The sequence below is a fragment of the Syngnathus scovelli genome, chromosome 13 (assembly GCF_024217435.2).
Source record: "Syngnathus scovelli strain Florida chromosome 13, RoL_Ssco_1.2, whole genome shotgun sequence".
Lineage (NCBI taxonomy): Eukaryota > Metazoa > Chordata > Actinopteri > Syngnathiformes > Syngnathidae > Syngnathus > Syngnathus scovelli.
Window position 1 is genome coordinate 8,211,719 of NC_090859.1, and position 13,679 is coordinate 8,225,397.

The 13,679-nt window shown below is 43.5% G+C and overlaps 1 protein-coding gene across 4 annotated transcripts in view; it reads left to right on the top strand.

The window, feature by feature from the left end:
- The first annotated feature begins 948 nt into the window (after window positions 1-948).
- pappaa (pregnancy-associated plasma protein A, pappalysin 1a) overlaps window positions 949-13,679 on the top strand; it is a 79,458-nt gene continuing 66,727 nt past the window's right edge. The window contains exons 1-4 of one of the 4 annotated variants that reach the window (XM_049738753.2): window positions 949-1,862; window positions 1,931-2,044; window positions 2,120-3,334; window positions 9,714-10,046. In XM_049738753.2, the coding sequence (XP_049594710.1) occupies window positions 3,316-3,334; window positions 9,714-10,046 (352 nt within the window). In that variant the 5' untranslated portion in view covers window positions 949-1,862; window positions 1,931-2,044; window positions 2,120-3,315. Of the gene's footprint in view, window positions 2,045-2,119; window positions 3,335-6,887; window positions 10,047-13,679 lie in introns of those variants that run through there. The other 3 variants (XM_049738754.2, XM_049738752.2, XM_049738751.2) reach the window with 3 other exon arrangements.

The window sequence follows — 13,679 nt, forward strand, 5'->3', positions numbered from 1 at the left end:
CCTTTATACTATACTCGACCGCTAGATGGCAGTGTCCCTTTAGATTTAATGTACAACCTGGTCCAGAGCGGCTTAAAAGTCAACTACAATTAAAAATCCCCCTGTTCTTCCGCATTTAAGTTTTCTAATATATAAATGTCTTTGTCACTGCTTGCCATTGTCTCACCTCCATCACTTGCCAAGCTGCTCTGAATTAATCATTTTATAAGTTTAGTTGCGTCAAGTTATACAATTGGTTGATGTATTTCCTGCGTGCATGCATGCAACCATAATGACCAAAAGAAGCGTTCGTCAAACTAATCTAATTAACTGTGGGGCCATATAGAAAGGGGTCTGGGTAGAGCAATCCTGCTCGTCTCCTCACTGAGCAAGAACAATCAGGAAGGAAGAGGCATTCTCCTCTTCCTCCTCTTCCTCTCCTTCCTGTATGGAGCACCTGACTTATCAGGAGTGACACGAATGTACAGAAGTGCCAAGGCGCATCCGGCCGGCTTGCTGTCAGGTGTCGTTCCCGCTAACACTCCACCTAGGCCGTGACCTCACAAGCCCCTCAGCCTGCATCTGGCGCCTTGCCCGCACTGCATTGTCTTCCCGCTCCACTGGCTGACTCTGCAGTTACATAGGCCGACATTTACAATACATACATGTAAAATTGCATTAAAGTCAACGGGGTGTCAGAAAAGTTCTAAGATTGGTGTCACAAAATACTGTATATGTATCCCCTTCACCTTGGGGGAGAAGGTCAAGCAGCATGACCACAGAGATCCTGCTCCGTTTGCTTTATTCAGAAAGTCCTGGCAGGTTAAACTGATCCAGCTTGACGATGCAATTTTAAGGATTCCTGGTCAAGAACAACCTGGGGAAAGCTCTCAATAATATATATATATAATCTTCTGTGCGCCCCCCCCCCCCCCCCCCCCTTCAAGATTAAGGGGGTCACCAAAGTGAACTTTTTTTACCCTTCCAGGAGTGCACAGACATTGCAGAGAAGTGTGGAAAATGTGTTTAGACTTATGGGGATTACTTTTTGTTTGCTTACTTTTGCTTATCTTATAGTTCAGATTTGAAATTCATCTTTTGTGATGCTGTTCCTGGAATTCTTCGGACACACCTTGTGTTCAAATATTCCACAAGTGGAAAAGTTAAATATTAATTGCAAATTAGAGAGGAAGTCAAGTTAAAAAAAATACTTACAATGTGTTCCCCCAATCATCCACCACCACAAATTCCCCAAGTGGAGCCCCGTGATGGGGAATTTCCGAGGCATTTAAAAAATTCATGTCCAAGTCAAAAAAAGTGACGTTTAACTGGAGGAGGCCGGGCTGCACGGTTGCTGTGCCGAAAGGAGGTCAAGGTTAAATTTCTGCAGCAGTGCTATAAATAGCCCCTAAAACATCATTTTCCCCCCCACCACCCCAGGTCTCTCCCCTCAATCCCTTTCAACCCAACCCAACAGATCTCACTGTCATCATTTATTCATCGCCACCATGATCCGGACGTTCCGTGCAGCTGGAAAAAGCTCGCGTGTCATTTGCATTGTGGACTGTTGGATTTAGGGAAACAGGCTTGTTTGCTCTTCGCACACATGCGTCATTGCCACCACTGATTCTCTATCAGAGTGTGTAACTTGGCGAGGAAGTTACTATGAGTCGCAAAGTTACTAAAGTTGACTCCTCTTCCTCAAACAATCTGCTCCTCCTGTTGTTCCTTTGCCTTTTTTTTCCCCATCCCTTCCTCTCTGAAATGTCTTCCATTGCATTTTTATGATATTGCCCCTGATTGTTTTGTACCAAGTGAATAGCTTGGATAGCTCATTTCATTTTCTCTCCCCGGCAATCTGCAATAAGTTTCACCTGTCCAATGTAAGTAATACCCGAACATCAATATTTTTTTTTCATCTGTGTTTTTCTAACTTTCCTTCTCTTATTAGTGCTGTCCTATGAAGACAATTAAAGTCATCAAGACCCAGAAACGACCAGCAAATCAAAACCTGGCAAAGCATCTCAGGGAGGAAACTCACAATTTTTGTGATGTCAATAAGCTTGTAAGTATTAAAATTGAAGTAATTTGTTTTTAATGTTTGTAAGCCTTTGAAAATAGAGCTACTCTTTTGTTGCAGAATGGTAAATGCTTTCTTTGAAACTTCAGAATCTGGCAACTTTTTTAATGCCTGGCATGCAAAATAAGTGAGTCTTTAGAATCCCTGCCCACTCATCAAGTATGAAATCAAAATGTAAGTAAACTTTTTTACCTTTTTCTGACCAGCCTATGTGACCTCTGTACTCCCGCCACACTGTTACGTAACAGTTAGGTATGCTTTAGATGACAACTGCCCCCACACAGTTTCTACACCTGGTTGTCATGGTAACAAATGTCATACTGCATTTACATTGGACAGAACCACCATCCCAAGAATGAGCAAGTTTAAGAAGTAGGAGTTAATTGTATTTCTTTATCCTTTGTGTATATTGACCAAACAATGTCGAGAGGCCTTCTCGTAAGAGAACAATTTTATATTGTGAAAAATGACATAATTCATCACCTCAGAAGGGCAAAGTTGACACTTCAATCACGTTGAGGTTACCTTATTTCATATCCATTGTGGCGTTTTATAGCGAGGATAAAAATGTCTTCGTCCAAATACTTGAGTGATAGGTCTCATTCGAGTATGCAAGTGCACTGACAGTATGTATTCTCTAACATATCATGTTCTAAGGCCTATTTTTGTCATTATGGATTTAACTGAATATTTTTACAGTTAAAAGAAAAAAAATCTAAAAATTTGTGTGATTTAGCATACAGTGTAGTTCCCTATTCTAAATTCTCCCCTCTCATTTTTCCATGATTTGTAACCTCTTTTGGCTCTGACGATTCCTGTGGGAGAATAGTTCCCTGGCACAGGCGCCAATTGGGCAATTTTGATTTGATAGGATGCTGAAAAATGACCCATTTATTAGCTTTGATAATTAAAGCTAATGGCTCATCGCAATTTTCCAAAGCTTGGCATGAAAAGAGAATGAGCTTGCAATTTGGATACATGATGCATGATTTATAGTTAAATGGGAGTAAGCGCGGCTAATCGCCGTACTATTTGATGTTTCTATGTTTTTTTTTCTTCTCCATGGTAACGTGTCAATACGCTAATATGAGCTTAAACAACGTCGACTGCGTGCAAGTGTGTGCGTGTGTGTCTGTGTGTGGTTGTGTTTTCCTTGCAAAGTGTCGCAGATGTGGCGAGGGCACTCCAGGTGCAACGTGATGACGCACGTCCATGTCGGGAGTCCTTGGCAGTGTCCTTCAAAATGAGGGGGGAAAATGCAATGCAGGAGGCAAGGTTTGTTTTACAAGGTTTAACGATTCCCGACGTCATTAAAAAAAAAAAAAAAGAAGAAAAAAAGATGAGCTGATTGATCAGGCTATATTGATCTGCCACAACCCTTTGACCTCTTGATTGATGGCGGGGCCTATAATGAGGCCTCGCATCAGAAGCTATAGGGTTTGGGAAAGGCTACCCATGGGAATGGTGGCTTACACACACACACACACACACACAGACGCACGCGCACACACACGCATACAGTGCAGCTCAATCAACTCGGTGCCATTGTTACATCGGCGTGTCCTCGATAACCCCAATTTGCATAATCGGCTTTTTGCATTGTGTGGCCCAGACACATTAAGGTGCGGCGTAGCATTGTTGACTGTGAATCAGCATGCACCCATTGTTTGCTCATCTGCATTGTTTACTTATGCCGCAGCATGTGTTTTTCAGCCTTAGCCCGCCCGCTAAACGCATTACGCCGCCTCCTCCGCCCCGCATATACATTTCAGCCGCACATTTCAGTAATGTCAACAACACACAAAATGTTGTTGACACACTGGGCGCTCTCCAAAGTGAATGAGTTGAATTCTTCACGTCGTGTTGTTTTCTTGTTGTTGACCTTATACATGCTGGGCATTCCACCCATTTTTTTTCCCCCTCCGAGAATTTAAATGTGGTTAGCAATCCAAGGTCAAGGGTCAACTCAGTGAGTCTCGGTCGGGTGTTAAAAGGGCTGCAAGTTTGGGATTGGCTGATCTAAAAAGAATAAGTTCTGTAATAATTTCATGCTTAGTGTGGCTCACGGTTTTATCAACATTAGTTCAGTGTAAATATGCTTTTGTCGGGGGACCTGGCTGCATTAGATGAACTGTATTGAGCAAAAAGTCTTTGTTGTATTGGGAAAAAAAAAGAAAACTTCAAGGACACTTGAGAGTGCTTTGAATTTGTCGGCATGTTTTCATGTCGGGTTTGGCCGACGGATTGTTGCCAACCTTTCAAATGATGCTGCTTGACCTTGTGATCTGTTCGTAAATATACTTTTCCCAAAGGAAATCATGTAAAGTTGGATGAATGCCTTCCAGACCATCAATATTATAACTTTTTTTCCTTTGTGCTAACTCTGCTGCACTTTATGTTGAATTGTGTGAGTGCCGTTTCAGAAGTCATTAAATGACCTTTTGTTGAGTATTGAGGGAGGGAGAGAAGTTGCTTTGCTTCAAATGTTTGTGAATGGCATTTTTGGGGCTTTGATAGGTCGATACTTTTTCCTTTTAGAAAATTTCTTCCCATTCCGAAGAAATGTCCAAGAGGATGCGAGGATTAAAACATTAGCAAATGGCCTGTTTTTAAAAAAAGAGATCATGCTTGAAACGTTGCGCATATTGAAAGGGGTGCGCCTTTAACCAATGAAGTTATTATTTTCATATTCTTCCAATGGGCCATATCCCATTCACCTTAGCAAACATTTTCCACTCATCTTCAACCAAAGGGATCAGACTACCTCAAGAAGCGTTCCAAGGAATCATCTCATTCCTTACGCCTTCGCTGTTCCAGCCACGCTTGGCAACTGCGTGGCCTCGTGCCCCAAAAAATCCTCGGATGCGTCAGCCCGGTTCATTCGTCCGCGCAAAGCACTCGACTTTGTGTTTTTATGGACGAGCGTCAGTGCAAGTGTATTTCAAGCAGGCCCGCTAACGAGCGCGTTAAACATCTCCATATGGACGTTTCCTAGCGTCTAGACGGAGGGGCAGTGGTGGTGGCGAGCGGCGGTGTGCTGACTGCGCCATACTCGGCGCATATAATTCTTCCCCCGCAAGCAGAGCAATTCAAACAAGGCTCCAGCAGCCTTGGTTGTGGTCGCCGAGCCATAATGGATTAATATTATTTACTACACGCCTCACTCACAACAGCCGCAGCCAAACTCCAGGATGTGGCTGTGACGGCGACTTTTTGAACGCCGGGGCCTTCCTGTTAAGACCAATTCATCACACTTTCTCCCTTTTGACGAACAATTGATCTTCTCAAAAAAGCCCATAAAGCCTGGCACCTTAACGCTTTCGTCTATATTACTGCTTAACCGTGCGGCGGTGGCTATAAATTTTGTGAGCTCATTAATTTTTGTAATGAACCAACATAAAGCAAAAGTGTCCAAAAATACTCAGTCAACACATCCACTTGAAAACACCTCTCTTAAAGTGGACTGTGAAGACAAACTCTATGTTTTGACTTATTTATCACCTTATAATACATTGAAACCACTTCGGGGATGCTGGTCGAAGATTTTTATGCCCATCTAAGGTCATTTTTGCGAGTGCTTAAGCACCCCCAAAATTTTAGAGAGATTTTCTTGACTGTATGTCCTTTTTTAGACAAAAGAACCCAGGTTCATTCATGAAGCACATTGCATATCAAAGCACATTTAAAAACAGGAAATTTGGGCAAAATGTAAACTTGCAAATCATGACAATGCTTTCATGGACCCAAATTATTTTGTCGATTGGAGCGAGTCTTGTTTTGTCAGTGCTCCTCATGCATCGGCAAAACTGGCTCAAGTGCAACCTCAAAGACGCAAGCAAGAGGCCAAGCAGCGTTCAGGACGATGGGATGGGATGAATAACGCGGTGGCATCCCACCTCCTCCTATGTGTGTTTGCGTGTGTTTGTGTCGCACCGCAGCTGGAAGCTATGACTAATGGATGCCAGAGCACGTGGACGAGGGAAGATCAAGTGGGCAGCCGGGGGGAGTTAGAGATGCTGGGATGAAATATAGAAATTAGAAAAAAAAAAAGAGTAAAATGTAATAGATCATGATGTGCTGATGGAAAGTCTTATGGGAGACATCATTCAAGGCTAGAAATCAGAGATGAAATGACTCAACTATACACTGACATCTACACTGAGCTAAGCAGACTAATGCTGAAATGTGACCTTCCAATTATTGCTTCATAATCCTTTAGATCAGCCGTTCCCCAACTTTTTAAGCCGCACCCCCCTTTCAACATCATGACAGAGCTGGCGCACCTCCTCACCCCTTGTTCTTACCCTAAAAAAAAAAAAGTCAACTTTTGATACTGGCCTTTCAGGATTCCAACAAAATTAATGCTTTCGCTAACTTATGAGACCGTGCACCATCTTTAACATTAGCATTATCTTTGATGCTAACATACGTAACTGTTTTGTGGTCTGCTTTTTCCTCTTTCCCCTGTCCAGCATTCACACCATATAAATACTCCAGTGAGCAGGCTGCCCTTCCATGCTAAGCGCATCTAAAAAAAAAAAAAATGACAGCTGTCAAAAGCATTAGAAAAGATTAAACCCGATTTATGCGTTTCACGTATACATTTCCCTATAATCTTTGCCGTTGGTTAAAAGTAACAAACAACACCTCAACGCCGGTCGCTTGCGGCCCTCAAGTGGTTCTCTTTTCCGAGCTGGGGGGCGGGGGGGTGTTCTGCGTGACAGTTTTCACGGAATGGCTGAAAATTTGAGCCACTGCTGTTAGTTTGGAGTTGGGATTATACTCTTAAAAGCTTTAATGGGTTATTCTCTAACGCTATTTAGAAAGAGAAGCCCATTTGAGGTTCTGGCAGCGTCACAGAATCCTATTGTGGATATTTTCATGATTGTGCTCGGTAGTCACAGATATCTTTCCACGGAGTTGACACTCGGACGTAGATGGCGTAAAATCAGCAACAATGTTTGAAAAGGCGACGCCATTTAGGTTTGCACTTTCAAACAGTCACAGATTAAGCTCAGTGCATTAATGGATTATGAGGCTGTGTTTTTTTTCCTATTTATCTGCTGCCTCTTGCTCCACAGTGGCTCGGATGACGCAGTGGGATTATTGCGGGAGTACGCCGCAACCGCTTTTCTCTAAACACAAGTGAGAACAAGCGACCACATCGCCCTGGGAGTTGGACGATGTACACCAACGCACTCCATCGTAAAGGACCGATTCTAATTTTGGTCATCGTTCTAACGACTGATGGCGCAAAGTGGGTTCACTATGCTTTGCGAGAAGCGGAATGCTGCTTCTCGGGGGTCTGGCCTAGGCAAAGGCTCTTAATTCAAAGCTTATGGAAACACATTGCAAGTGGGGTCTGTTGGGTCTGGCAGCTTCTTGGCCTTAGGCCTCTTAGGTGTCTGTCGGTTAAAACTGGATGTTGTTATTTCTGGAGCGTCAAATCTCAAAATAACCGGATGATCTTGCGTAACAAGGAGAGATGCTGTAGCCTAACGAAGGCCCTGATTTCGAATGGGGCGGGGCTGCAAGACAGACTATAGTAAAACAATCTCATTGCGTAACAAGATGCCGAATCCCCACTTAATACACAACAGAGATTAGTCTCACACTCAAACTTTTGCATTTCTACTACTTGGGTGAGAAAATACATATGGGATACCCCTCACCCCACCCCAAAAACAGGGCAGCTGATTCTGTAAAACGTTTCGACCCCTGTTTTAAAACATGTGTCCCTTTCGTTTAAGGTCACACACCTTTTCAATATGCCTACATGTCCCCCCCCCCACCCCAACAACAACCCCCACACACCCCATACAAGAGACACAAAGGGAAATATGTGGGCCAAAGTCGCAACAACACAAGAAGAAAGAAAGCAAATATTAAATGTTTGTTCCCGCTTTCCTTTTATGATCGGTGGCAACACACATTTACAACAAACACCAACTGACGAGCACAAGGCACATTCCACTTGACGGTCTCTATGGAAAAAGACACCACAGTTAAGGTTTCTAAGGACAGAGTCTACATGTAAAGTCAATGGAAAGACACTTAACTTAAAGCTTGTGGAAATATGATGTGTAAAGTCAATGGAAATAAACTAAAAGTAAATACAAAGTACATGGAAAAGAACGTCACACAGTCTGCGGAAAGACATCACATTGAAAGTTGACACAAAGTTACTACTTGGGATTACTGTATATGAAATAAATATTAAATTAAAGCCATGCATGTAAATTCTTTAAAAGTCAAATTACTTGAATGTGAACATACCAAAGTATGGAAAGAAACGCAATTTAATCTGTTTTTATTAACTTTTCACAGTTATGTTAAAAGAATTAGCGAGGTCCATCTGTGACATCATCATTTAAGGCACCAACCTTGCTTCTTTGTACACTTGTATGACTGCTAAGAATGTTGAAACATTGCTTTTCAAAATTTGCCTGTGTAGATTGGTGATTGTGACTGTTTGGTCCTGGAGCACATTATTGGGGAATGTTTCCGAAAGCAATTAATTGATGTGTCATAATTATGGATTTTACTGAGAATGCATGGCAAGCTAGTTCCGGTTGTAGCCACTAGGGGGATACAGCACACACTAAACGTCATCATATCTCAGCATGCAGTGGACAGTGCGAGCCCTACCTGTGTGCGTGCACGCGCCTGTGCGTGTGTCTGTGTGCGTGTGTGACTTCCCACTTTGAAGGAGAGGGGATGGGTCGATGGGGGAATAAGACCACATACACGCGGGCACGCGCGCGCACACAGACACACAAAGCCGAAACATTTGAAACACGAGTTGTTCTTTTCGAATACACGCACACAGACAACACACTTGGGGAGAAACCGGCTCCGCAAGCGAGGAGCGACTGGTGCGCACAAGTGTGACCGCTTTAGGCGCGCGTGAGGACGGCGATGCTGTGGCTCCGCAGCCCCTCTCCCTGTCCGCTTCAACTTCTTTGACTTTTTTTTTTTTTTTAAACACAGCATCCTAAAGGAAGTTGGGACCTTTTTCCTTTTGTTTGTGAAGATTTCTTTGAGTAAATATGAGCGGTCGTCTCGCTGTCACTTTCCCACGCCTTTTAATTGGTGAAACGTCTTATTCATTTTTAAGGGTGGGATAAATAATTCAAAAAAAGAAAGGAAAGAGGAAAAAAGGTGTGACAGTAGCTTGGCGGACAACTGTGGATCTCTGCGAGTAACTCCTACCGTCCAAGAGGGGGGGTGAGGGGGGTGAGATGAGGAGGGGGGGGCCATCGGCCGTACCCCCCTCTCCTTGATTGATTAGTTATTAGTCATCCCTTTGGCTAAATGGGACCCATTGAAAAGGCACCGTGGAACACATACATGAATCAAATATTCCTCGTGTCCCCTCAATGTCTCACAGTAGTTTTGCTTAAGAAGAGAGGGGGTCGTGGCTTAGCATTATAAAGAGAAGGGGAAAACAGCAAAGCTTTATGAGGTTTATTTAGACACTTTCAACCGCAAAAAAAAGAAGAGGATTCCAAACAGAGGAGGAATTGTGGACTATATTTTTCTATTCGGGATTTTTATGTCACATTTGTTGGCATTTTTCATTGTGAAAAAATGAAACTTTGGACGTCTCCCTGGGTGTCCTGTCTGGTGATTCTCATCCTGTGTTTTGGATCAGAGTGCGGGACTGTGGAGCGGCGGAAAGGTAGATCCAAGAGGGACTTGGTGCGCATGAGGGAGGCAAGAGCCATCGTCCCGGGGGCTTGCGCCACGCGTCTGCCCCGGGGCAAGCGCTCCCTGGCCGGCTTGGAGCGCCGGGGGCTCCGCCAGCGTCGACGCTCCTCCTCGCAGCCGGAGGTGAGCTCCCCTGAGCGGGGCAAGGCTGTCTATTTCACCGGCAGGGGCGACCAGCTCCGGCTGAAGCCCGGCGTGGAGATCCCCAGAGGAAACTTCACACTTGAGATGTGGATCAAGCCGGAGGGAGGTCAGCGATCACCCACTGTTATAGCAGGTAGGAACCCACTGCGTATTTATTTTTATTTGATATTTTAGGTGTAGTTTAGATCACTTAATCCGCACCGCACAATAATGTCAGCGCGTGCATGTTCTAACTTTGCATCATTTGAGGACAGAGCAACGCACTTGCATGCAGCTTGGATGGAGCAGATTTAGCGTGTCAGCTGGTGTCGACGCGCGTTCAGACGTATTCCTCCAAAAGCCCACTTGGCTATTTTAAAACTATGATGTAATGGCCAAAAAGTTTGGCGGCGCGAGCACGTCACGAGAAGTTGCCGGGCACGCATTTTTAGGACGTTATTTCAAATGATTGGATGCTTTTTGCGCACTTTTACGCACCGGCCATACTGATCTCCCACCACGCAATATAAAAGCTGTTAATTAGATTAAGTAGATGATAAGGTCATGATGTGGAGAGGGGATTTCAGGAGCTCGAGTGGGGTTGTCCATTCGGGTCTGCAGCCGTGCGTACAAAGCGGCACCAAAAGTCGAGGCGTTCAACCAATTTACAGTGCACGACAACCCGCGCTACCTTGGTTCGCCAATAGGGAGCGTCGTGCCACACGTTACCTGCTGCTGCCTTTGCGTTGTTGTGCAGATGGCTGCTTGGCTGCCTTTGAACCGAACTGAACTGGAATGAACCCGGTACCTTCTCGCGCGTAAGCATGCAGCACGTTTTTGGTGGGACTTTCACTCAACCATCTGAACAAATTTACTTATTTCTATCTGTGTCTGACTTCACACCCAAATAATCACAGTAGTGTGTGTATGTCTCTGTGTGTGTGTTGTTTGCAGAGTACACTTTTTAGAGCTGCCAGTTGGCAGGGGATGCTCTGCAAAAAAAAAAAAAAAAAAAAGCATTGTAAGAGTTTGCGGTGGCATCTAACGATAATAATAAGTACACACAAACCCTGGGAGGCAGTGCATCATACACATTAACAACTTTAAGGATGCACTAAATGAAATTAGAACATGATTCTAACATAAATATTGCCCCCCCTCGCCATATCTCACTACTTTGTCACCTTCTGCCATGCTGGGGGTGGGGAGGAAAACTGCCATCCCTAAAGAGAGCAAATAAGATGATCAAACATTCCCAATAAAGCCTAATCTTTTAAATCTAAATTCAGGCCTCTGCAAATGCCCCATCCCCTTGTTTTGATCCGTGCGGCTTGTTTGCTGCAGCTGTTTTCTAGACTGACTTGTTTTGACCATTTCATTTTTCTCCTTTCCTGTGTCCCCAGTGCTGCCCCCCCTCCCCTCGCTCTCTTCTAAAGTTTCTCAATTTTGACCCGTTTACTTGTGTTGTTAGTTTTCATTTGGAAAGTTGGGGGAAGCCGCACGGGACATCCGACAGTCTAAGGGGAAAAATCACATCAGTGTGTAGGGACAAGTGGCAGGATGCTCTTTATGTATAAATTAATCAATTATAGGCTGGACTAACATTTAAAATAATAATTATTCATTTTTTATGCCAATACGCAGTGAACCCATGCTTTTCAGATGGCCATAACAGCCATGTTTTGACATTCCCCCAGGATGTACACTGTGTAACTAACGATTCCAAAACATAACTTCAAGATCATACTATTTACAATAAGTAGCGTACTATCGATTTGATTAAACCCCCCAAAAATGTGCATATAGTACGTGCCGTGCCACAAAGACTCTCCCCAACTATTGGTGAGCATTCACCAAGTTTGACGTCCTGTCAAAAACATATTGATAGCCAGAGGCTGAGCTGCACTGTGGTTGTTTACTGAGTTGCACCTGGCAATAAGACCTCTTGTCCCTTCCCTAATATGCTCCCTGTCGTAACTAATACCAAAAAGGTGACATTATTTGGTGTACATGGAGGGCTCTTTAAGAGGGGTAGCCTATGTTCCTTTCTGACCAGAGAGCTGGCAAGGTTGTCTGTTTGGTCGTCCAATACTGTCAATAGGCATCCGTTAACACTCAGCAGATCAAATCTCTGGGTACGTCTTGTGCTCTTCTTAAGCTTAGTGCTGCTGTGACTGTTACATGTGGTCAGAATTGATCCCAGCTTTACAGAAAAAAATATTCAGTTACACACACACACACATGCACACAGACACATACACACGATCAGAACATCAAGTTCTGCAACCAAATGTTATGCAAACTTTGTTGTGGCCTATTAGCCCCGTATCCGGGTCATTTTGCGTTGTCCCGCATCAAGAGAAGAAGAAAATAAATGGCAAGCAAACCAGGGTTCTCTCCAGGGAGAATTCCATGCAGACGTCGGCTGATATTTACTGAGATAACAGATGTACTGTAATCCGGTGCTTCAGTTTCTTGAGTTGTATTCATGTCTGGTACAAACCAGATGAAGGCAATCATTTGTACTTCACCACAAAAACTGTTATACTGGGAAGGAAAAGACTTCATATGTCCATTGGAGATTTTCAGACGCCAGCACGGTGGCCTACTTGTTAGCAGCCTGCATTTATTTGGGTTTTCTTCGGTGTATCCTCTCACATTCTTGCACATAAGGTACAGTTTCAGACTCGATTCTGCGAGTATGATAGTGCATCAGAAAAGTTCGCATCTGACGCTTCCTGGTCAAGAAGAATGTCATTGTGCAGGATAAACATATGCATTCACCGAACATAGCACATATCACGACATAGCGTTTGACAACATCCATCGAGATAGTCTCTGGAAAATCTTGAGAAGCTATGGAATCCACTCCCACACAGTCAACTTCATCCAACAGTTCTGGAACGGCTTTTCTTGCACAGTGGGAACAAGAACTACCAGCTTTATTGTCGGATCTGGAGTCCGCCAAGGATGTGTGATGTCAGTACTACTCTACAATCTGGCAACAGACAGGGTCATGAGGAGAACCACTGAGGAAAAGGCAAGGGGATAAGATGGACCCTCCATTCCATCATTGAAGACCTCGACTTTACAGACGACCTAGCTCTTCTATCATACGCACACTTGCAGGAAAAGACTGATAGACTTCAACACTATGGCAAGAAGGTTGGACTGAGCATTAACATCAGTAAAACTAAAGTCATGCCCATCAATGCAAATACACCAACACATAGAACAATACAAAAGCTGGTCCTGGAGAATACAGACAACTTCACATACCTCGGGAGGTTTATTTACCATGATGTTGGAGCAAGCGACAATATTCAAAACCTTCATAAGGCTTAAGAAAACCCATGACTTATTGTTCAATATAGTTTTTTTTAGAACATCTCCATCGGCCTATTTCTGCTCATGTAAATAATTGTCGTCAACTAGCTGAAGGAAGAACAAATGCGTTGATTTATAAAAGGAGTTGAGTGTAACATCAGTGATTATTATCTTAAACTCTTATACGTTTCATCCTCAAGTGAATATGAGCGCCGCCAGTTACCTTAATGGGATGTCAATGTCACAATAAAAAGTTACGGTGCAAAAAAAGCTGTCAGGGTCCAATAACCCGAAACGCTTTTAACTGAATCTTTTTGGCAGACTCGCAAGTGCAAAGACTCCAAAAGTAGTCTTGAATATTTAAGCCTGACAGGCTAGTTAAATGTTTAAAGTCTCAATATGTGATGTCATGACATTTTTATCATCAATATCTTTTCATTTTTCATGTTTTAGATTAAAT